The sequence below is a fragment of the Setaria italica genome, chromosome VII (assembly GCF_000263155.2).
Source record: "Setaria italica strain Yugu1 chromosome VII, Setaria_italica_v2.0, whole genome shotgun sequence".
Taxonomy (NCBI): Eukaryota; Viridiplantae; Streptophyta; class Magnoliopsida; order Poales; family Poaceae; genus Setaria; species Setaria italica.
In genome coordinates, this window is record NC_028456.1 from 19,361,796 (window position 1) to 19,384,502 (window position 22,707).

A 22,707-nucleotide genomic window follows, 5' to 3' on the forward strand; every position below is an offset into this window, starting at 1 on the left:
TCTCACACAATGCTAGCAACCAAAGGCTACAAAAAGCTTTTCAACACAGCGGCGAGACGATCCATCAGAAAATAACAGAAGTTTTCAAAATAATTTATGCCTTAACTCATCGATTTGTGAGACTTCCAAGTTCATTCCAAACTCATATCAAAATCGCGATAGATCCTCATTTTATACCCTTCTTTCAGGTGTGCATAATCCTTTCCCCGGTCCTTTCGTGCCAAGTCCTTAATTTCTTTTCTTGCATGCCAAGTCCTTAATTTTTCTTTCCTTCCATGCAGAATTGCATTGGTGCAATCGATGGCACTCATATACCAATCACCATTGCAGAAGACAAGACCCCTCCCTACAGAAATAGGAAAGGAACCCTATCACATAATATTATGTTAGCCTGCAACTTCGACCTTAACTTCACATTCATTTCATGTGGATGGGAAGGGTCAGCATCAGATGCAGGAGTCCTTAGATCTGCTGATAGCAAATGATTTATTGTGCTAGAGGGGAAGTTCTATTTTGTAGATGGTGGGTACGCAAATACATCATCCTTTATTGCCCCGTATCGAGGAGTTCGGTACCATCTCAGTGAGTTTAGAAGGCATCGTTCGTCTCAAAGTGGTTATGCAAACTACAAATAACTGTTTAACCATCGCCATGCATTGCTTCGCAACCATTTCCCAAAAAGCCATTTCCCCCTCTTTTACCAATTGGAAGCACTATATGAAGGTGAAGTTCCCTCACTTGCATAGCTTAATTTATTGCTTTCAGCATCAAACAATTTTGTGGTTCTAATATGAGTTCCAATTGTCTCCTGAAAATAGGAAGTGTTGCTACAGGAAATCTAAACTTCACATCAACCATGCAAGTGGATCCACCTTCTGCTCCTGCACCTCCTCCTCTTGTTACTCCTGCTGTTCCTCCTCCTGCACCTCCTGTTGAAAGAAGTAACTTTGAACAAAGCAGTAGTCACTTGGGTGCGAATCCATTTGCTTCGAGTTCGATGGCCAACAGACTTCTAATGCACATAATGAACGCAATGAAGCTCAAGATTCAAGACAAGAAGAAGGTGGACTTGGGAGAAAGTGTAAGCAAAGTCACATTGAATCTGCTCTTGAGGGATATGTGGAGTACAAAAAGAGCCAAACCAGCAAAACTTTGCAAGCTCTTGAAGAAAGGAAAAGGCATGACAAAGAATTTTCAGTTGAGAACTGTGTTGATCAAGTGGATGCTATGATTGAATTAACCAATGAGGAGAAGTCATATGCTTTGGATGTCTTTGAGTCTGAGACACACGGGAAGATATTCATTACAACCAAGAATCCTAATGTTCAATTAATGTGGCTAAAGCGAAAAATCAGGTATGTTTCTTTGAATATGCTCAGTGTATGGTTCATGAAAAACTTACTAGTTTCATCATGTCTAACCATGTAAAATTTTGTTTTGTGTGAACCTTCTGTTGCTGACATGGCTAAATTATTTCAACTTTTTTTGTTAATTGCAGAGTCCTGATGGGAAGCACTACATGATCCGAGAGTTAGTCGCCAAGATCCCAAAGGTACTTGTCTCTTTGAATATGCTCAGTGTATGTTCTTTGAATATTCTTGAATATTGAATATTGAACACATGTCATCTCTGATCTGTGTTTGGCATCTCTTTGGGTTCTTGTTTCATGTTTCTGTATCAATTTATATTTCATGAGACGAACCTACACCATATTTTTAAATATAATGCCAGATGCAGCAATTAGAAGTTACCTAGATATTGCTAGGTATTGTTGATGAAATATGCAGAATTATGAATTCCCGTATGTCCTTAATAAATTCTAGGAATGGGGATAAATTAGTACAACAGAAATAATTCTAGAAATGCAAATAATTTGGTATGCTAAACAATGGTAGCAATATGGACAGCTTGATAAACCTGAGAGGAGTTCTGGTACTACCGCACCTTGGACCAGTCTGTGTCCTGTAACTGAATGCTATCTCGTTGATATCTTATATCCTGCGGGACTACAAATATGCAAGTTTTTACCATGATACATTTGGCATTGCTAATCACTGTCATAACTGAATGCTATCTTGTTGAGCTCAGGAAGCTGAAGAATCACTTCCCTAGATGAAAGAAAGACTACAAATCTGTGTTAAGGAGGAGCTCAGGAAGCTGAAGAATCACTTCCATATGTTTGAATGCTCTGTTTCTACTATGTGCTGTAGTCGTAAACCTATATGTATTGTAGTAGTAACTGTACAGCACATATGTGCTGTAGTCTCGGTCAAACAGGGAAATATTGTGCGGTCGCAAATACTGTTGCAGAATGTTGTTGACTCCGTCTATTTCTTGGTAAGCTAGTTGTGTCCTTTTTATATGGTCTCTAGTTGTTGACAAATATTGTGCTGTAGTCGTAAAGCAGGGAAGACAATATTTGTTGTTGGCAAATATTGTGCTGTAGTCATAAAACTTTGCAATTTTCTAATTTTCCTTTGTTTTTTTTCTTTGGTGCCAAACAGCAACGGGGTAGGGGGCAGAGGGAACTCACGGGGAATAAATTAGCCAAGAAAATCCCCGTCGGTGATTTAATACGCTGGATTAATAATCCTTTGCTTCCAAACTAGACCTCGTGGAAGAGATGAGGGGGTAATATGGACTTCTTTCTTCAGTGAACAGAGGGAATAAAAGGTTACTAGTTTAGCACTTGACAGGCAACACGCAACACCACGAGTGAAATTGTAGACTAGTCCAAGGGGGATAGCAACAGGTTGAGAATGGCGCTTGCCTCTTCTGGCCGGGGATGTGTCGCAGATCTCGCGCTCGCCGCCTTGCCGGAGGTGTGGGTGCTCGCCGCCTTGCTGGAGTCTCGGCTGCTGCTGCTGCTGCCCGTCGGGGTGGCGGGGCGGAGCGCCAGATTCGGCGAGGCGCCGGTGGATCCGCGGACGGGGGCGCCGCGCGACGACGGCGAGCCCCTGGCGGCGGCGGCGCGGTGGGAGGAGACGAGGGTTTCGGCCGACGCGTAAAAACCGGTGTGGGCTTCGGGCTATCGGTCAGAACCGGTTTGGGCCTAAGTGGGTCGAAACCATTTACAACCGAACCACTCAAGCCCCAATACAGATCCGGTCCAAACCACTTTCACATACTATATTTTCTGGTGCCAGCCCATTCCCACCAAAACAAAGCCCAAAGCCCCAAACCGTAAAAACCAATTGCAAACCAGAACCGGGCCATTACCAGCTTAATGTGCTGGTCTGCTGGATTATAGTATGACGCTTTTACCGGTTAACCGCTACTATTCATCTCCCGGACTGCGAAAAGACTAAATCAGCGCCTTCTTCCCCTTTGGTCGGGTGGGATCAGATCGATCGGGCCGAGACCCTTTTCCCTGGCCATCTTAATTCCGTAGTTTTGGTCTCCTCTCCATCATTCCCCGGCTGTTCTTCTGCAAAAGGCACGCAGCCTTTTTCCAGCTGGAACGAAAGCCTCAAACCATTCATGCCGAGTTACGGGACTGTCATGCAACTGCAAAACGCAGCGACTAGCGGAGAGATCCTTTGTTCCATGTCCCACCCGTCGCGTCCCGTCCGTCCGATGGAGATCGCGCGCGCACGTTCCCCGGTCGGCCGCTCCGCTCACCCTTTGTCCTTGTCCCCCTGCGTTCGTCGCCGCCTCCGTGTCCGTACACCGGCCGGCCGTCGACTGTGAGCAGCAGGCAGCCAGGCAGGTATAGGTTCCGGCCGCGGCACGCGGTGCCCGTGCGGGGTTCGTTCAAACCGCGCCATCATCCGCGGCCCAGCTCGACCGGCTCGCGCCCTCATCAATCCGGCCGTGTGCGAGCCAATCGCCCAATTAATTCCGCACCCAAGAGGCCAAGACAGACGACTCCAGACAGGGCCATACTCGATCGCTTTTGCTGCGTTTTCATCGGGCGCCATCATGCGTGCACGCCCAGCCAGAGGCAAGGGATTCGGGACAAGCTGAGGCCTGAACCTGCTCGCCAGCTCGGGATCGGGTTCTAGGCTTCTAGCTCGTGTGCATCTGCATCATCATCATCATCAGGATTTGTCGCCGCGAGACGCGTCGCACGTGGTGGGATTCGATACGCTCCCAGCGCCGACGGTGGCGGGGCTCACGCTTGGATTGGATGCTCGCTCGAAGCACCTACGCGATGGTACTGTACTTGCCTAGCCCTGGGAAGGAACTTCAGCCTGCTGCTGCTCCTGCTGGTCGGACCGGTATGGCCCGGCGTCGTCGGACATCAGGGCGCGCGCGTGCACGCCCAAAGCAGATTCCGCGCTCGTCCTCGGCTATGCACCCGTGCCGGCAGCTACTCGGATTATGTCACGCATGCGACACATGAGCACGAGCTAGCTGCTCAGCTGCTGCGATGCGATTCCTTCGTCCGGGGCTAGTCTGTCTATCCTCCTGTGCTCCTGGCCCTAGGCCACTGTTGCAGCGCCAGTGCGCCACGCCGCCACACACCCTTCGCCCGTGCCAGGGGCATGATGCGTTCAGCAGCAAGCCGAGCGCGAGCGACGCGCACCAACAGCGCCGCCTAATCCATGCCCCTCTCTCCGGCTCTCCCTCCCTGCCACCAACAAATTACTACGGGTGCTGTAGCACGGGTGCGTGAGCAAGTGCGGCGCAGCTGCGTCCCGTGTCTTCTCGGCAATCCTCGACAGGGTAACCAAACCATCCATCGATGGCCATCGGCGCGTCGCGCTCGCGCGTACAATGACCCGCGGTGCGAGCGCGGTGGTGACTGAGCAGGTGGTGGCGTGGACCGTGATACTGACACATGGGCCTCCACTGGGCGCGCGCCCCGTGCGTGGGCCCGACTGCCAGTCTCCTCTTCCAGTCGGCGTTTGTGCGCGCGCGTAGGGGTGTTGCTGTTTTTGGTGTGTTGCCGCCTTTGCCGGGCCCCATCCGCACGACTGCACTGCACCGGGTGCACCCATTCTATTCCCGTCAGAGAGGCTCAGCAGCCCAGCACCACCCCTCGTTCTGTCGCCCTTCCCATTACGATCGAGCGGCAGTTGCTCGGGGGCCTAGCAGCAAGGTCCTTTGGCTCCTTGCAGTGGACCGGCCGGCCGGGACGGCCAGGCACCGCGTTAGGCGTAGGCGCGTAGTTTACTACTAGCTCACTCGGGCAACGCCGTGTCCGGTCCGCTCGGCTCAGCGAGCAGACCATTGGTTCACCACCACACCACCGATCGCCAAAGGCACTGGCACAGGCCGATGGGCGATGGCACGCAGCGCCGGGCCTGGGTACCTAGCTCTGCTCTGCTTCCGCGTCGGCGCCGGCACGATGGCACGCGCGGGGGCGCCGTACGTGCTACCGGCCGAGGCGCGCTCATCACACCCTATCAGATGGATCGCCCGCCATGATGCTTCACCTAGCTAGGCGGCTAGGCGCCGGAGGCCGGCCGCATGGGGAGGCGGGCCTCTCTTTGACTCGGACGAGCCGCGGCGTGTGTATGCTTGGCGCTGGACGTGGATGGCGTCCTGCTGCGGTGGCTCGTGCCACTCCAACCGCACCGGTTGTCGGTTGGCTAGGGGATCATCAGCCGTTGCCGTCCGGCAGGTCGACAGGTCTTCGGCATCCCATCGGCGCATCGTGCAACGCAAAGGCACGACAGGTTCGGGCGATCGACCGGTCGTTCTTCCCGCTGCCGTTGAACGGCGAGCAGGATGGGCGCTCGCTGACGCTACGCTAGCTTTTTCTCAGCCCTCTGCTCTGCCGGTCAACGCGGCAGATCCAGGACGTCGCGGAAATTGACACACGATTCAACGCTCGGTTCGACTGCAATGATTCCTTCCGTCTAAGGAGTCCTGCCTGCATTCATGCTTACACATGGTCTTGCATGGTTGCGACTGCGAACAACGGGCCTGTTCGCTTCAGCTTATTCAGCTGGCTTATCAGCCACCAAACAGTGTTTTTCTCTCACAACAAATCAGCCATTTCAGCTTTTCAGCCGGCTTATAAGCTGAAGCGAACAGGCCCAACAGCCGCAGAAGCGGAGAGTCCACCTAGCTACTGGCTTCTTAGCTGCAATGTCTCTTTTGCATCACCACGTGAGTGAGACCACCATGGAAATTTACCCGGGCCTCTCAACTCAAGTCCGCGCCACGATAATTTCCCCTGCCTGACACGGCCTACGTGACCATCGATTCCGATCGCAAGCCTGTGAGCCACACCCGGTATGGATCTATCGGCACGGGGCAGAGAGGGATCGCAACCGGAGCCTAAAAAGTTTTCCGCGGGGCGAATCGATGCGCCGCATTGACCCTCCCGCCCGCCCATCCACTGGAGCCCCCGGCCCCGCGGCGCTTTTCGCCCAACCCCATTGATTGTGCCCATGCATATCTGCTTCTCGTCTGCCTACCTGCACTGCCCGTGTACTCCCTTCCTTCGTGGCTTCATTGCATCGCATCCTAGTTCATCATGCCTTTCTAGAAACCATGCAGCCCATTATTTGGCCCTGGCTGGCGGTCTCTGGTCAGGCAGGCTGCACAGGCATCAGCAGCTTCTTCTTGGCACAGCTTTTCATTATTCGAATGGGTCGGTTTGCAGCTTGCTTGGGAAGAAAATAAAACAGGGAAGCTTCACCCAACCCAAGCTTCCTCCCATTGGAAGGTACGTACAGGTGCTAGTGGCTGGCACCATCACGAGCCTGTACACAAAGCACAAGAATCCTAGTTCGGCAGTGTCAGAAAACAGCGCCTGTTAGCTACTGGTTTACGGCCATAGTTACCTCCAAAATCCCAACTTTAACACTATGAAAAAGAAGATTCCCCATCACATCAAACTTGTGGTATATGCATGGAGTACTAAATGTAGACGAAATCAAAAACTAATTGCACAGTTTTATTGTACTTTGCGAGACGAATCTTTTGAGCCTAATTAGTCAATGTTTGGATAATAATTTACAAATACAAACGAAATGCTACAGTTACGTATTTATGGTAAAATACCAATTTTACCACTCCTAAATTGGGAACTAAACAAGGCCTACAATGCATTACACAAGCTGGTGTGCATCGTCCTGGACAGGCTCTTTCCCCGTGAAACGTGCTTTTGGACTCACAGTTGTTCTGCTGTCAAAAAACAGGCAGTCTCGGCTTAGGCCTCATCGAGTAAGCGTGTGCTTTTTCTTTCTTCCAGAGTGTTTGATCCAGGAGCTAAAATTTAGATACGAATATTTAGAGACTAATTAGAAGGATTAATCATAAAACTAATTATACAGGTGGAGGTTAAACAGCGAGACGAATCTATTAAGCCTAACTAATTCATCATTAGCAAATGGTTACTCTAGCAGCACATTATCAAATTACGGACTAATTAGGCTTAATAGATTTATCTCGTCGTTTAGCCTCCATCTATGCAAATGGGTTTTGTAAATAGTCTATGTTTAATATTCCTAATTAGTATCTAAATATTCGATCTGACAGGGACTAAAATTTAGCTCAGGAAACTAAACGACCCCTTTATCATGTGCTCGAGTGTGCTACAGTGCTAACAATGTAGTATGTGTTGGAGCAGCTAGCTGCTAGCTCCGATGGATGGGCGGCGGCATCGATGGAGCTTTCGAGTGGTGCAATAAGTCGAAGGGCCGAAACAGGCCGATCGTGAGGGGGGTGTTGCCAAACTGGCAATGGCAAGAGCACACGAGACGGGGGAAACCCAAATGATGGCTTCGCTTTCAATTGGCTATATCATGGCTGTGGCTGTGCACTTGTTGCACTGCCCCCTCCCCTCGCATCTTGAATTGCCTGTCTCCATGGCCAGCACCTGCGAGCAAGAGGAACCAGATGCAATGCAACTCCATGGATTGGATCGCGACTACTCTGTCCCAGGGATCATAACTTTTTTTTAATGGAACGTCACAGGAGTCATTATTGCTACCCTGTCTTGGAATTATTAGCATTCTGCAATGGAGTTCAATCAGTACGCCCATAATTCTCCTAGTACCATGGACAAGATCTGGTTAAGATTCTTCTCATTTCTTTCTCACATGGATGCCTAGTCCGGTAGTAGTCCTCTGGTCCATCCATTGCAAAACTGCACTGAGGTCTACTTGGGGCGGAAGAATTTGAACTTAGCAATCAATTCTTCTGACAAGAATTGGACAAAAATATCGCGCTCCAAATGGTTGCCCAGCTCATGGAGACATACTGTGAAACTTAAATTAAGCAAATTTGACATTTGTAGGCTATCAATGGTGTCCATAATCAACCCATAATGTGACACATTTTCTTAACACTAGTCAATGATGACACCGGGTTTGTGCCTAACCTTACTTACACGGAGTAGTTTCTAGCCTCTTACTATGATACTATCTGGTTGATGGGTACAATTGTGGCAACCTGTACGTTGTTAATTGTTGGTCTCAAAGAAGTTCGACACCAACAGATGTGTGAGGAAAGCAATAACACTTGTAAACTCTTGAAAAATAATGAGTCTCCCTTTACAACAAGGTAGAGATCCCCTTTTATAGTGACTCGTGAGCCACTTTATCTTTCTCACCTACTACATTTTTAGGATATGTCGTACATAAAGGTTATTAGGGTAATGTGTCAAAATTGAATTCTCCTACGTAGTCACACTTCTCACGCCTTCATGTAGTCACGCTTCTCACGTTCATCTTCTTAACCTCGGGGCTTCTTCTCTGCGTCAGATCAAGTCTTAAGCTTCTTATCATCACCCTCGCGCTGGATGAAACCTTTAACCTTGTGCCTTCAACCTCAACCCAGGACAAACGCTCAACCTCGTGGCGCCTAGTCTAGTTCCGATCCTGAGTAAAAAGTAGAGTCGTAAGCCTGGTGTTCAAGACTAGCTCTGAACACTCGAGGGTAAGTTAAATTGCAGCTTAGTTATCAACAAATAACTGTTAGCTTCGAAATCTTAAAGTAGCAAGGAGGATGCGAGGTTAGGTGAGTTTAGTTTGTCAATCGAGAACTCGAGGTTAACGAGTTTCGTATCTTCACCTAGAATTTGCGAGGTTTTACCTACTGACAGTGCTCGAGGTTGCGTAGTTTTGAACGATCCCCAACGTTAACACTACATCCCCACACGTTATACACTTAGTCTGCTGGACTAAGGGGGTGTTTGGATACACCCTCCTAAACTTTAGTACCTGTCACATCGGATGTTTGATACTAAATAGGAGTATTAAATATAGTCTAATTACAAAACTAATTGCACGAATCTATTAAGCCTAATTAGTCCATGATTTGACAATGTGGTGCTACAGTAACCATTTGCTAATGATGGATTAATTAGGCTTAATAGATTCATCTCGCGAATTAGTATAGAGGTTCTGCAGTTAGTTTTATAATTAGCTCATGTTTAGTCCTCCTAGCGTCCGAACATCCGACCTTCTAAAGTTTAGCACCTCGTAACCAAACACCTTACCTTGCGTTGCCACCGGAAGTTGTCGGCCGTAGCTCTCATCATTCATGGGAATGTTACTAACCAACCAAAGACGCCAATGCTCTCATATAGGCAGCCCAGGCTGCCAAACATCATTACCCCCTTTTCTTTTCCTCAGTCTCCTCTTTTATATCCCTGCACCACTTCTGCCGCCACATGGATTTCCTTCGAGAACTCTGTTTCATGCAACAATCATATTCAGCAAGAGCCTTGCAAAAGTAGGACGGTGAACCGGGCCAAAAAGAAAAAGGGTGAAAGAAGGAAGAACAAAAAGGATAGCACGAGATGACAGGCGCGTGCAGTAAAAATCTGTAGGTAAGAAAGGGGCTTCTTCAATCGTGAGGCATTCAATTGGGTGGGAGAGGAGATCATGATCACCGGATGGTGGCGTTAAAGGAACGAAGCTGGGCGGCGCAGTAAAGCAATGATAATCCACCTTGTAGGCTGGTACTGTAAAAAAAAAAGGGGGGGGGGGGGGGTTGTAAAAAAAGAGCGAAAAAGGAGAAGAAGAAGCGGTGTGGCGTGTGATGATGAGCGAGGACCCGGAGGCGAGCCATCATTACGAATCTTGGGCCGGCCGAGGCCCATCATCATCATCATTTGAAGGCCCTTCCCCTCGTCGTACCCCTCTTGACCTCTTTCTCACTAACCATTCTGGCCTGGCCACCGAATTCAAACCACTAAAGCTACATTGACTACCAACACCAATTACTGCGGCCGTTCCCCGCTGTAAAAGTACAAGGGTTGATTGTTGGCGATAGGCAATGCACGTTGGGGGCTCTTTGAGATCTTGCAGACCTGAGGCCGGTGGACGCATGAGGCATGATCACCTCTTGACAAAACCAGGGCTGGCTGGGCTTAGCTATGATGGTCCAGGTAACCGTACTCTGTTACGCGAAATGTGGCATGCCACTAATTAAGCATAGTTTTTTTCATACGGGACAGTACGATTCCTTCACGCTTTCAACTAAAAAAGAAATCCTTTCTTCCAAAGCCAGGGTGCTAAGTAGAATTTGTAGGATCATGTGCCATAGGTTAGCTATCAACATCCTCGAAGTAAACAGAGTAAGCTACTACCAGCATAACTCCGACCATCATTTCTCTGTACGTGGGGTACTGGGGTTTTCTCCCCCGGCCGGGCAACGGCGAGACACGGCCGGCCGTGCGGTCAGCGTGTGGTGGTGACTCGCGCGCGCGGACGAACGCGACCGGCCACGGCCAGCATCACGTGAGGCCAGGCCAGGCCAGGCGCCGCGCCCCCGGCCTCATGATTAGCCACCATTTACGCCGCCCTGCCGCCGGCCGGCCTCACCCCGTTCCGTCCCCGCACCCAACGCATCATAGCGTCCCCTCTGTCCCTCTGCTCGAGTTCGAAGGGCTCATGAGTGGCAGACCCCCTCGTACGTGCGACGCGCCACGCCACGCCGCGCGGGGCCGCGCGTCAGCGAGCCCGGGCGAGATCGCGGTCGCGCCTATAAATAAGCCCCACCACCCACCCGACCCGGATCAGCCAGCACAATCTCTCTCGTCGCCAAGAAAAAAAGCAGTGGACTTCGCCATCGATCCCAGCTGCCTCCTCTCTTCCTTCCTGCCCCACCAGCAATCTCTGCTACTCGAGTGAGCGAGCTGCTTTAGGCCTCCCATCTTCTCCACTCCCCGGCAGCGAGCCGCTTCCAACGAGGTGGTGCTTCTCAGTCTCGTCACTTTTTCCCTTGGTGATGTGCTTCATCGTCGCCATTGCATGCATGTACAATCATGGGTTCATGTGTGCCAAATGGGGCCTCGCCCTCTAGAACACTTGGTGCTTCCCTCCCTTTTTGTTCGTTTCTGCTTTATGCAATCTGCTCCCAGTGCCTTTGATTTGTTTACATGTCTTGGCAACCTTGCAAGTTGCATATCCTAGTAGGAGTTGTACTAGCATGCGTTTAACAATGGTGTGACTGTAATGATATGCTTAGGATTAGGAAAACTTTCTGTCCTATTTTTTATTTTTAATTGTATAGAAGCTTCAGAAGAGACATGCTTCAGTGTCTCTGCTGCTGCTGCTCTGCTAGCACTCTGTTTCGTTTTGCTCTGGTCTAATGTCTGATACTCTGGAACATGCACCCCCCCCCCCCAACCCCCCCACCCCCCAACAGGGATGCAAGTGTGCAACCATACCATCGTCTGCTACTAAATTGGTTCCCCTGTTGTGGCAGAAGGCCAGGCGAGGATGGACAGGCTGAACGCGAAGCTGTACCTGCAGAACTGCTACATCATGAAGGAGAACGAGCGGCTGCGCAAGAAGGCGCTGCTGCTCAACCAGGAGAACCAGGCCCTCCTCACCGAGCTCAAGCAGCGCCTCGCCAAGACGGCGGCGGTGGCGGCCAACAACAACAACAACGGCAGCGCCAAGGCCAACGGGAACGCTGCCGCAGCAGGCAACCGCGCGCTCATCCCTGACCTCAATGCCGCCGCTGCAGGGGCGCATGGCGGCCACGAGAAGAAGGCGGCGCCCAAGCCCAAGAAGGCGGTTCCAAACTGATGCGGCCTGTTACTGCCATAGTGCCATGAGCTAGAGTTTGTAGTTCTTATTAATGGTTTTATTACTTCTGGATGTTAGGGCTGTGTGTTTAGTTTCAGCTGATGGAAAATCGCGTGCCTACTGATGTGTAGCAGAGTCCTCATGGATGGGTAGCTAGATCAGCTAGGGCCTAGGGGTATATATACATAGTTGGGTCATTTGTGTGCTGCATGGCAGTGGTGTTTCAGCAGCTCTTGGTTTCCTGAGGTCTTTACTCTTTAGCACAACTTGAGCCAGAGCATGGCCAATGTTATCTGCTGCTTGTTTGATGATACTATGCCAATCTAATGCATGGTGCTACCATCTTTTTTCTTGAAAAGCTCAGTACAGTAGGTTTTCTAAGTTCAGTGCGAAAATATCAAGTAGCACAGTGACAAAGCAATGAAATGTGCTCATCAGGCTCAGAAGGCTAATGTACATTTGAGATATCCCTCTGTTGCTTCAAAAGAAGAAAAAAAGATAGCCCTCTGTCGCTTCAAAAGACAAAAATTATAGCCCTACTAAACTGGAGAAATGATATGCTGCTTTAGTACTTCAAATGTACAAGTGACATTCGAGCTCCATGAAACAGTATATGAGGAGTGCAGTAGTTTACAGAGACAGAAAACCAACCTCCAAAAGAAGCAGGTCTACTCTGCTGGCATATCCGATTATCCACCATGAGTGAAAAGCAAGTTCGAAGCAAACAGTCACCACTCACCACCAGCATCACTCTCTGTGAAGCAAAAAGAAAGATCAGTTTGTCAGTGCACTACAATCAGTGAACTTCTCATGGTAGATGAATGTAGCTTTTACCATTCAATTGGCTACCATCAAGTTCAAATATATAAATATTATGACATGCAGTCATCACTAGCTCTTCTTTCCTGTGCTGCACATGCAAGGAGCATCATGCCTATCATGGCTGCTCTTTGTCCCACATATCCAAGAATCCAGGAACTATTTGACAGATCCACCCTTCCTGGATCACATCACCCCGATCAGCTCTTCCCTTGCACAGTTGTAACCAAACATACGCCTGACAATCGAAACCGTCCATCCAACAGACAGTCAGACACTGTGATACTAGCATAGCAGAGGACCTGAAAATCGAACCTGTTATGATCCACATACCTGTAGTTAGCTGTGCAAAAGAATCAAATAAGTGTGCTCAAGGAGGGATCTATACGACAAAATGACACACAAGATGGCGAGATGTGTGTTGATGTCATTCTTAGCTTCATCTGGATTTTCATCCCTTGACTCAGAGGACTTGAAAAGAACTCTGAATGATACAAGATGACGTACTCCATTAAAAGTGTAATGCGCAATTTGACTTAGTACGGTTTCCGAAATTAAAATTTGACCCATTATTTCTCTTAAACTACAATGTTAGTAGCAATAAAACCATAACCACAAGATGGTGCCTTCAAAAATGAATCTAATGATGCCACTTCTGTATAACAATTTTTGCATCTCGTAAGGCTAATTGTTGGTTGAAAATTACAATAATTGGATCTCTAAAATGTACACACACCTAAAAAACGGGGGGAGTTCTTGACTAATATGTGGCCCCTCTTGCTATCATGAGGAATTGTTTGACCCTACATTCCCACAAAATACCACATGAGCACATTTAAGAGTTCAGTTAGGGACCATCTGGGTAGCCTAAAGAAGCCGCAAAAAAAAATCATTATGCGAGCTGGCACCTATTCCCCCCTTTTTTTTGTTCGATAAGAAAATTATTGTATTTGGATGTCAACACACTACAACAGATGCACAGCATGAACAAGGGCAAGTTGAAATGAGTACAGTTCTGCAAGATGATTGCCACAGCAATGAATCCCGACACCGAACTTGTTGAATTGTAGATGCTAACCTAACTCTCCTGCTGTTATCTCACAATAAAGGAGACAAGTTGGAAACAACAGAGTAACATATTGCATATTTACGTGTTGTCTGTAATGACCAGATTTCCACTTTTTTTTCTGACAGATTATATCTGAGTTAATTCTACCCTTAGCAATCATATAACATAGTATAAGACAACACTGTGAAATAGGTATAAATATGCAACTTTTTATCTATTGTACTAATCAAATACTCCATGAGGAGAGTAGACCAACCATGAGAATCAAATAACATATTCGCATCGATGTAACTAGGCTAGTGTTTGTTAAACTGCTAACTATTGTGTGCTAGCAGCCTACCACCTCGTTCTGATCAATGAGATCCACAGCAGAAGTGACAAAATATCAGCTAGTACAAAGCTACCCACCAAAAGAATGCCAGAGCCATTGATACTGCAGTTTGCATCGACCTAAAACATTGGGTATTACCAAACGAACAATATATCAATCTTATTTTGTAACAATAAGAACTTCCCACAACACGAGCACAGACCCGACATAGCAATCTTGTTAGTCCTAAACCAGCATATAACACAGAGTTTCTAGTACAGCAGGCCCAAGAACCATCCATGTGCCCACTGCCCACAATTCTAACTCGCCACAGGCCGACCGAGCACGAAGTCAGCACATGAAAGAAAAGGCTCGCCACGGGACCAGAGGAGCCTCTGGCTGGGGGCGCGCGCAAGCAGCCAGGGTAGACGCAGGCAGAAATCTGCATCGGCTGCGAAACCCACCTGATTACCTGTTTGAACGAAACGATCCCGGCCACCGCTTCGTCCCCACACCGCAAACACCATCATCACCCGGCCGCGGGGCGCGCACAACTTGAGGCAACGGAACAAATTAAAGACGGCGGGAGGAGGGAGCATCATTTATTCTTCTGAATCCCTTGCTCCTCCGCGGAGTCGTCCGGCGCGGCGGCATCCGAGAAGCGATTATTCTACTTCATATCGCCGACAGGATCGCATCTGGTAATTGGATGAAGCTAGATGTGGGGTGGAACCGTGGAAGCAAGGGTTGTGGGAGAAACTGAGAATGGGCGGTCCGTGAGCAGGTGCTGAGGCGCGGGGGCAGGAGCGTACCGGGCAGGCAGGTCGGGCACTCCGGCTCGTCGCAGGGATCGGGCGGGGGCAAAAGGCGATCGTCGTCGCCGAGGAGTCCGAGCGCCTCCGCCGGTCCGCGCTTGAGCATCCTCCCCGATTGGTTTCGTTCTCTTGCCGATGAATTTTTTTTATTTTCATATTTTTTTACGATTTTGCAGAAATAGTTGAACGAAAAATTTGCAGATTTAGACCTATACCACCGTACGAAACGACGGTAGGTCCGCTTCCGCCGGTTGGATTAGCGGTAGGAGGTTCGACGCGGTGCACATGCATTTTTCACCGTATGAAACGGCGGTAGCCTGCTATAGCCATTTCGTACGGCGGTAGGTGGCCTTCCGCCGTTTCAAGTGGCGGCGGGCTCCCCTCGCCTGGTTTAGCCAGATTTAGCCGCCGCTACCAGGTTTAGTCGGCTTTAGCAGGGTGCAGGATGCTTACGGCTATAGTGGAGTTATAGCCGTTTGAATTGGCTATAACTCTGTTTTAATCTAGTTATTTTTCGTGTAATTTTGTATGATATTTTTAGAAGTGAAATATATAGTTCCATTGCAATATATAACTTCGTAACTTGAGAGAGGTAGAGTGATTGAACAAAATAATTGGAAATGATTCAACTCCCGACTATTAGATACATAGCTGTTTCTAGCGAGATTACAACGGATCCAAATGAAATTCTTAAACCAAGTGGCATGTTACTAAACCTAGCATACCTTAGGTAATTGAAATAGTTAGGGAAAGAGCCATATCTATTTCCTAGTAGAACTGGCTCTGCGAGGACTGCGACGGCCCAGCTCCATAGTAGCCAGCACCCCCAGAGGATGGCGGAGACGGGGACGATTCTTGTTGTGGTGGTAGGAGCACTTGCACTATGGATCGGTGCAAATCAAGTCACCTACGATGTCAACCGCTTAAGGATTCGTGTCAACTTCAGACTGAAGATCCTCGACCTTACGTTCCAGGTCAACGATCTTGCACTTCAGGTAGTGTATGTACTCTTGGGTTAGCTCAGAAAGTGGTGGATCGACCCACTTGGCGTAGCGGCAGTTTCCTTCATCGAGATAGGTTTGAATGTGATGTTAGTTTGAAGGACGGGAAGCTTAGGAAGAGTAATGAAGTACCAACACATACAGGCATCGAAAGAAACAACGATTTCCATCACCGTAGCGGTCATAGAGCCAGACAACACAAGCCACGCCATGGTGACACATTGACCATACATCCTGACGGTCATCATAAAGCCTAAAGGAGTTTGGAGGGGCGTAGTTAGTCCTGTCCTCCAGAGGGAACTTATTGAGGGGTGCCTCATACTCCGTTGGGCCAAAAGAACCCGGCCAAGTGATGGTTGGAATAGGAGCACCCCCTCCTCTTCCCCTCCTCCCACGACCTCTCCCTCTTGCGGATATCATAGTTCTTACTCGTGCTCAAAGGCGTGGAAGGATTGTCACACCCGGTTTTAAGGACAAAACCAAGTGCTACCTATACGTATGCCAGGATCAAGTTTCATACATATAGTGACATCATAAGTGAATAACAGCAACAGTATCACGTAAAAAGATACAAATAAAGACTTACAAACCATCAGAGATATACAGCTTAATTATGGAAACGGAAGCTCCAAACTTCACAGGCAATCGACTGGGGGTTGCGTACGCCTAGAACTCAGCATCATCTTCGGAACAACTTCATAGCAGCTTCTTCTTCTGAGCAATGTTGTTTATAGCAAGGGTGAGCACTTGTCGTACTCAACAAGTGTGAGGAGAATATGAATGCAAGGGTTAAACAAGGAAAGGCTGACTGGTTGACTGCATTAAGCATTTTTAGTTGGTCAAATTTTATTAGCACCTGATTACTAAGGTATAAGTATATACCAACCCACAATTAATAGAAACAAAAACATAAATATAAGCCATAAGCATATGGCACAACCATAACCATAGCATAAACCACAATTTAAATCCATCTTCAAGTATATTAATCATGTGAGGGTCCAGGCCGCTCTTAACCGTGAGCACGGCTGATCGATCAGTTTTACACTCTGCAGAGGTCGCACATCTTTACCCACAAGTCGCGTAAAAGCTCAAAAGAACTTTAGACCCAACCACGCTTGTGCTGATCAGGCACAATACCACACTTCCGAGGTGTGATTGCATAGGGACGCTACGAGGCCTTTACAAAGATTCGCTAGCAATGTGGTAACCCGCTAAGGTTTCAGGTCGAAGCGAAACATAGCAGTCCCGTAGAGGGTATAGTGTCTTAGCCAAGCCCACTTCCCAAGAGAGCGAGTGCTATATCCCATCAACGCCTCCCCTCTTGCCCTTTCGGTAAGGTTACCCCAAACTAGAGTTTCTAATTATTCAGCCAAGACCAGAGCCATTTAGTCTTGTGGTAGCACTGTTTTCCTGGGTGGTTCTCCATGTTCCAATTAATCACAGTGATCTTGTATTAAAGGAAGGTGTAGCATAAATAAAATAAGTTCATCATCTTTGTTCATTAGAACCACCATAACCCAAGTATAGCAGCTAAGCATAGCTACCCAACAGAAAGGTAAACCCAGGTTGGCAAGGAATAAGCATAAAAACTAGGCGGTTTTTATGCAAACCTTAATAGGACCCATCAATTTTAATGCAAGCATATGCAATAGTGATTAAACAAAGTTATTGGGACAAAAGCACAAGGACACACTTGCCTTTCTCCAACGAAAAGTTACTCTTACTTCTCTTCGGCTCTTGCTCACTTGAAACTCGTACTCTTCAGAGCTTCCGAACGGCGATCCTTCTACTCGAAGCAAACACCGGTACAAACATACAAGCGAACAATAAGTACAACTAAGAACAATACACCAAAATAAAAGACAGGCTTTAAAAGAGCGTACTAACGACAAGGCTCGATCTAAGGTCACGCGAACGTAAGGAACGCTTAAAACGGAACTATGGTTGAAAAGATAAAGCTATCGAGAGTTTTGAATTATAAAAGAAAGATAAGAGCTACAAGCTTTATTTATTTTAGTTGAGAAAAGCAATGTAAAGATATTTCAGAGAAATATCCTTAGTTAGAATTAATCAAGTCATATTTATATTTTCATAAGAAAAGACGGTGTAAAGCTTAGTCCAATTTTATTTATAAATATTTGAGTACAATTTATGCAAATTAAACATTTAAATTAAAAATAAGATACATGTAGACATCTAAGCGTATAGCTTTACATCTCAAGTTCAACTAAGTAGATTAAATTAAAAACGCATTTATATTTATATTAGCCAAATTAATATTTAATTATGAAAACTCGAGATATAACCTATACAGATTTTATTTAGAAAACAAATTGAATAAATATTAATCAAATTGAATTTAATTTATGAAACGTCGAGGTATAACTCTAAGTGGCTTTTAATTGGAAGAATTATTTAGATAGGCATTAATCCAATTAATTTTAGTTTATGAAAAACCGATATATAACCTAATTGGCTTTTATTTAGAAGAGGGTATGAAGTAGCCATTAATCAAATTAACAATTATTAGAAAAACCGATGTTTAACACTAAATAGATTTTATTTAGAGAAGAACTCGTTTGTCAAGCATTAATCAAATTTAATATAAATTTTATTTCAAAAACATGTGTGAAGGAAAATATTACTACTAACGTGTAATTTACATCATTATGAATCTAACGCAACTTGAACGGACAAAAACGGAATTAAAACGTAGAATCTACGGGTTAAACAAGGTTGTAGGGGCCTAAACATAATTAACCGTAGACTTGGAGGGTTAGCTGAGAAGATTACCAAGACTTAGAGAATAGGGCTCACGAAAAGCTGAAAACTCGGGGTTAGATCTGCAAAAGGTCAAGGTTTGGATTAGATTGAAAGGATCTCAAAGTTACAGGGGGTTTTCTACAAAGTTTGCAAGACACAAGAAATATGAACAAAAATTAACAGATTCTCCAGGGGCTAGATCGAAAAGCAGCCTTCATCTTCTTCCTCACGCCAGGAGCATGGCGCAGCTCCTGGCCGTCGGCCTGCCGGGGCTCCGGTGCGGCGGGGCTTCGGGTGGGTGGTGCAGGCGGCGGTGGCCGGGCTAGGAGCCAGGCGCACGGCCGGTGATGGCGCACAGCGGCGTGCGCACGAACAGAAACAGGAGAAACAGGAGCACGGTCACAGTTCCTGTTGCAAGAAACAGGAGAAAGAGAGAAGAAGATGGGAAACCCGGAAACGAAGCCCGATCTCGCGCATGAACGGCAAAATGGAACGATATCGACGAGACGAATAAGATGGTGTGCTCACTTTCGGTCGGAGATGAACAATGGCGGCCGAAAAGCTCACCGGAGTTGGGGAAGACGACGGAGCCGACATCGGATTCATGCAATCCACCACACCACGGCGTAGAGCTCGAAGAGAGGAACTCCATGGTGGTGTCGGTTTTTGCCGGAAGTTCACGGTTTCGCCGGAAAAGCTCGCCGGAGTTTGACGAAGACCGAACTTTGACTTCAAATCTACGGAGTTAGGAGAGTCAACTCGTGAAAAGGTTTTCAGATCTGAAATCCTCGCGTCGAGACGAACGCGGTGACATATATATATACGCCACACTCGGAAAAAGATATTTTCGAGTTGACTTTTTGTTTTTCGGAATTTCTGAATTTATTTATCTGCGCGAAAACAATTCCAGAAATAGCCGGACTCATTTTCTAAAGCGGGAAAAATACCTAGAAAATTCCGAAAAATCTGAGATAAATCTCAGAGATGGATTGGGATGCAAGGAATCCAAATAAAATACTTGGAGCTCATGAAAAGGATTCTAAAGCCTTCCAAAAATTGGATTTAGCTCTAGGAAAAGGAAAATAATTTCCGAAAAAAAAATGGAAAATTCTCACAAGGGTTTGGGCAACGTCTAAACGTATTTTCAAAATTTTGCACTCAAGAAACACCAAGATGCATCAGCATGAATGCATAGACATAGAATAACATTTTTAATTTATAAAAGCAAACAATTATTTTTCCTATACTAAATTTCCTGTAAAAGAAAATTAAATGTTGGGAAAATTTTAAAATTATGAGAAATTTATGGTTTATTTATTCTTTTTATTCACATCCTGTAATTCGGAAATTTCAGGGTGTGACAAGGATACATGAATTTTACTTGTGCTCCGTGTTCCTTTCAATTCATCCAGCAAACATTGGTGCTCAACCACTCTAGTCACCTCCTAGTAATCCTTCCATTTCCCCTTGTATGCGTGCACACTAAACGGGCAATTGCTTCTCACACAGCACACATCATACACCGTCGGGTTGCTCTTCACCACTCTGAACTGACGCTGCAAACATAAAATGGACCATCACTTCACAGCTGCCTTCACTTCATCCCCACTAGGGTACATAGCACCCACGCAAACCTCATTCTCCTTGTACTCCCAAGGGATATTTTTCCCTACATTGACCTGTAGAGCGAAATGATCATAAGTTTACCAGTTCCGCGGGACAGCGTAAGCATCTTCCTCATCCGACGAGTCATCATTCATGACACCATTGGCCTCTTCTCCTTCCTTCTCTACCTGCTCAACTAACTCAGGCATGTCTTCCCCCTCATCAGTCTCCCTATTTGGCTCATGGGTTGCAACATCATCCTCTGCATCTCCCTCTTCTGCCCCCTCTTAACTTCATTTTGCCCATCAGTACTCTCCACACCTTCCTCGGCTTCAACTTCAGCACCTCCCACATCTTCTTCCATCTGACTGCTAGACCTAGTCTTCGTGAACACTTGAACATACAATATGAGCGGTAAACTGTACTTCGTGCAACCATTTACATAAGCCTGATAGTTTTGGGTTCCTTCAAGCGGGATCAACTTCCAAAAATTTATGTCAGACCATCTCCTCACTACAGCCCTAACAGACACATCCACTTGATCTCTATCAAGATCGAAATCCTTACAAAGCCACCTGCATATGCCTTCCCAAGTCCTCTCTCTTACTTTTGGTAAATACTTGCAGAAAAACTAAAATCCACTCAAATCTACCCTTTCTAAACTATATCTAACCTCCCCCAGACCATAGAACACTTGAAAATATAAACTTTCCGACATGCCTACCAATAGACACGACACGAACAGTGCAAGTTACTCTCAATAACTTTAATCAGTTAACTCGAATGACACATACATTTCAATATACGATCCAACCTTATGAACTAATTCATTTCATTTTAACAGGTCAATATGCATGATACTATCATGTACCATTACAAAATATTACTACATTAATGTAACCTTAAACAGCAGGTCAATATACGCGGCAAGAACAAAAAATCTAACTAAATCTAATAATTCCAACTACTCCTAAAACAATTACATCCTGAATACCTATACATAATATAATCCTGGCATTGCAAATAATATTCATCTAAAATTAATCTGCATAAATCAACAAACTAATTTTACTGTCAACTAAATACCTAAGCTAAATCCACTGATATGACTAAGCTAACTACACTGTGAACGAGATTAGAAAAAATAACTAAACTACACTAACTAACTAAACTAACTAGATCAGCTAACTAAACTAACTAGATCTGCTACACTAATTGAACTAACTAAACTAACTAAGGGGATTAGAAAAAATACCTCTAAGGAAGCGATGAACGGACTCTCAATCTCCCCTCCCCCATCCCTCCCTTCCTCCCTTCCTTTCCCTTCTTTCCCTTCTTCTCCCTCCCTTCCTTCTACTCTCCCTCCCCCCTTCCTCTTCTCTTGGTCTAGCTCGCTCGGCTCTCGCTCTGGCACAGCGCGTGAAAATAAACTGGGTGAGAGCTCGGGGTAGCCGCATGTCTCCTTTATATGGGGGAAGCCCCGCCAGCTCATTTGGCGGAAGTCGCCCACTTCCGCCAATTCAAACGGCGGCCCACCAGTTCCACCAAATCACGCGGCGAAAGAGTCTCGACCCCCGCGCCACTGCATCCCGTAGGCGGCCTGCCGGATAGGGGGCGGTAAGCTATATGCGGGGACCTACCGCCATTTCACTTGACGGTAGGTCCCTTACCGCCGTTTCAACTGGCGATGCCCTTTACCGCCGTTTCGTACAGCGGCATAGGTCTAATTCTGCAAAATTTTCATTCGCCTATTTATTTCTGCAAAATCGTAAAAAAATACAAAAATAAAAAATTCCTTGCCGATCATGTCTAGATGGGCCGTTTAATCGATAGGCTTCGAAGAATGGGCCAGGCTAAACATTGCTGTTATAGGCTGGGCTAAAATACTTTGTGAATTGTGATGGGCCGATGAACTCTCTAGCGATGGGCTGCTAACCTATCTTTGATGACTGAAACCGGTACATGCAATATATTTTGCCACGTCACCCTGATGTCATTCCTGAAAAATGAGCCGTCAGATCACAATCTCACGGTGCAGGCAAGGGTAAATGGAAGCACAGCGAGCCTATGGCCTAGGGGTCTCGAAGGGTCAAGAGAGGTGGGAAAAAAGAGATGCTTGGAAAGTTGGAGAAAAAACAGCAGTGAGGAGAGTTTGATTCTTGCGATCGGCAAGATCCGTCGCGCTTCCACCAAATCGCATTCATCACCATTCATCTTCAGCAAAGCCCGCTGCCAGTGGCAGCCTGCCACCACTCTGCTTTCGCTCCCAACTCAACAGATTACCGCACGCTAGCTCTCGCTCGATACCGGCACACAAGGTTCGAATGCTCTTGACACACAAGGTTAGGTATCTGATTTGACACAAGCTAGAACATGTTTG

At 46.8% G+C, this 22,707-nt stretch overlaps 1 protein-coding gene and 1 long non-coding RNA gene across 5 annotated transcripts; both read left to right on the forward strand.

Moving 5' to 3' along the window:
- Positions 1 to 353: 353 nt before the first annotated feature.
- LOC111257824 lies at positions 354 to 2,385 on the forward strand. The gene is made up of 3 exons (XR_002678382.1): positions 354 to 723; positions 819 to 1,355; positions 1,499 to 2,385. It is a non-coding gene; the product is annotated as an uncharacterized LOC111257824 (long non-coding RNA).
- An 8,552-nt stretch (positions 2,386 to 10,937) lies between these two features.
- On the forward strand, positions 10,938 to 12,300 carry LOC101760762 (protein LITTLE ZIPPER 3). Of its 4 annotated transcripts, none has more exons than XM_012847596.2 (2): positions 10,938 to 11,219; positions 11,617 to 12,300. In XM_012847596.2, exons 1-2 carry the CDS (start codon positions 11,174 to 11,176, stop codon positions 11,940 to 11,942), a joined length of 372 nt encoding a protein of 123 aa, XP_012703050.1. In that variant the 5' UTR covers positions 10,938 to 11,173; the 3' UTR covers positions 11,943 to 12,300. The 4 variants fall into 4 exon arrangements, with proteins under 4 accessions (XP_012703050.1, XP_004975554.1, XP_004975555.1 ...); XM_004975497.3 differs by having other exon boundaries at positions 11,620 to 12,300; XM_004975498.3 differs by having other exon boundaries at positions 10,938 to 11,099.
- Positions 12,301 to 22,707: the final 10,407 nt, after the last annotated feature.

Bases quoted from the DNA above. Each gene is read 5' to 3' on its own strand.
- LOC101760762 (XM_012847596.2), top strand. From the start codon at position 11,174: ATGGGTTCATGTGTGCCAAATGGGGCCTCGCCCTCTAGAACACTTG. The intron at 11,220-11,616 runs GTGCTTCCCTCC...CTGTTGTGGCAG, and splicing joins CTCGCCCTCTAGAACACTTG to AAGGCCAGGCGAGGATGGAC.